At 38.0% G+C, this 321-nt stretch overlaps 1 protein-coding gene across 1 annotated transcript in view; it reads left to right on the top strand.

Annotated features, from left to right (window-relative positions):
• Positions 1-321, top strand: part of LOC119592662 (proline-rich extensin-like protein EPR1) — a gene marked incomplete in the record, with an annotated part of 10,476 nt that overhangs the window by 2,806 nt on the left and 7,349 nt on the right. The window contains 1 exon segment of the mRNA XM_037941574.1: positions 62-208. Within this exon segment, the coding sequence (XP_037797502.1) occupies positions 76-208 (133 nt within the window).

Genomic DNA, 321 nt, shown 5'->3' with positions numbered 1-321 from the left:
GCTTTTGAATCTTGCTAATAATTTACCCTAAAACTTATAGACAATGATTTCTCTGTTGCAGGAAACTTGAACAAGATGCAGTCCCTCAACCTTATCTTCATGTTGGCACTCGCTGGCACATCTTCAGCTTGCAAGTACTTCTGCAAATCACCTGTTACTCAGGAATATGAATGTTGTGATGATGGCAATCCTTACTACAACCCAGAAGGTGAGGCATAAGCGTATGGAAAGGCGTGTGCAATTGCAACATACAGTAGACGTATATATTTTTTTACTTAGAAGTTTTTGAACTAATTCAGATATGTCTATGCATACATGTAG

The sequence above is a fragment of the Penaeus monodon genome, chromosome 30, assembly GCF_015228065.2.
Source record: "Penaeus monodon isolate SGIC_2016 chromosome 30, NSTDA_Pmon_1, whole genome shotgun sequence".
In the NCBI taxonomy this organism is placed as follows: Eukaryota; Metazoa; Arthropoda; class Malacostraca; order Decapoda; family Penaeidae; genus Penaeus; species Penaeus monodon.
Note: the sequence above shows the minus strand (reverse complement) of the source record. Positions and strands in the feature narration are given on the sequence as shown.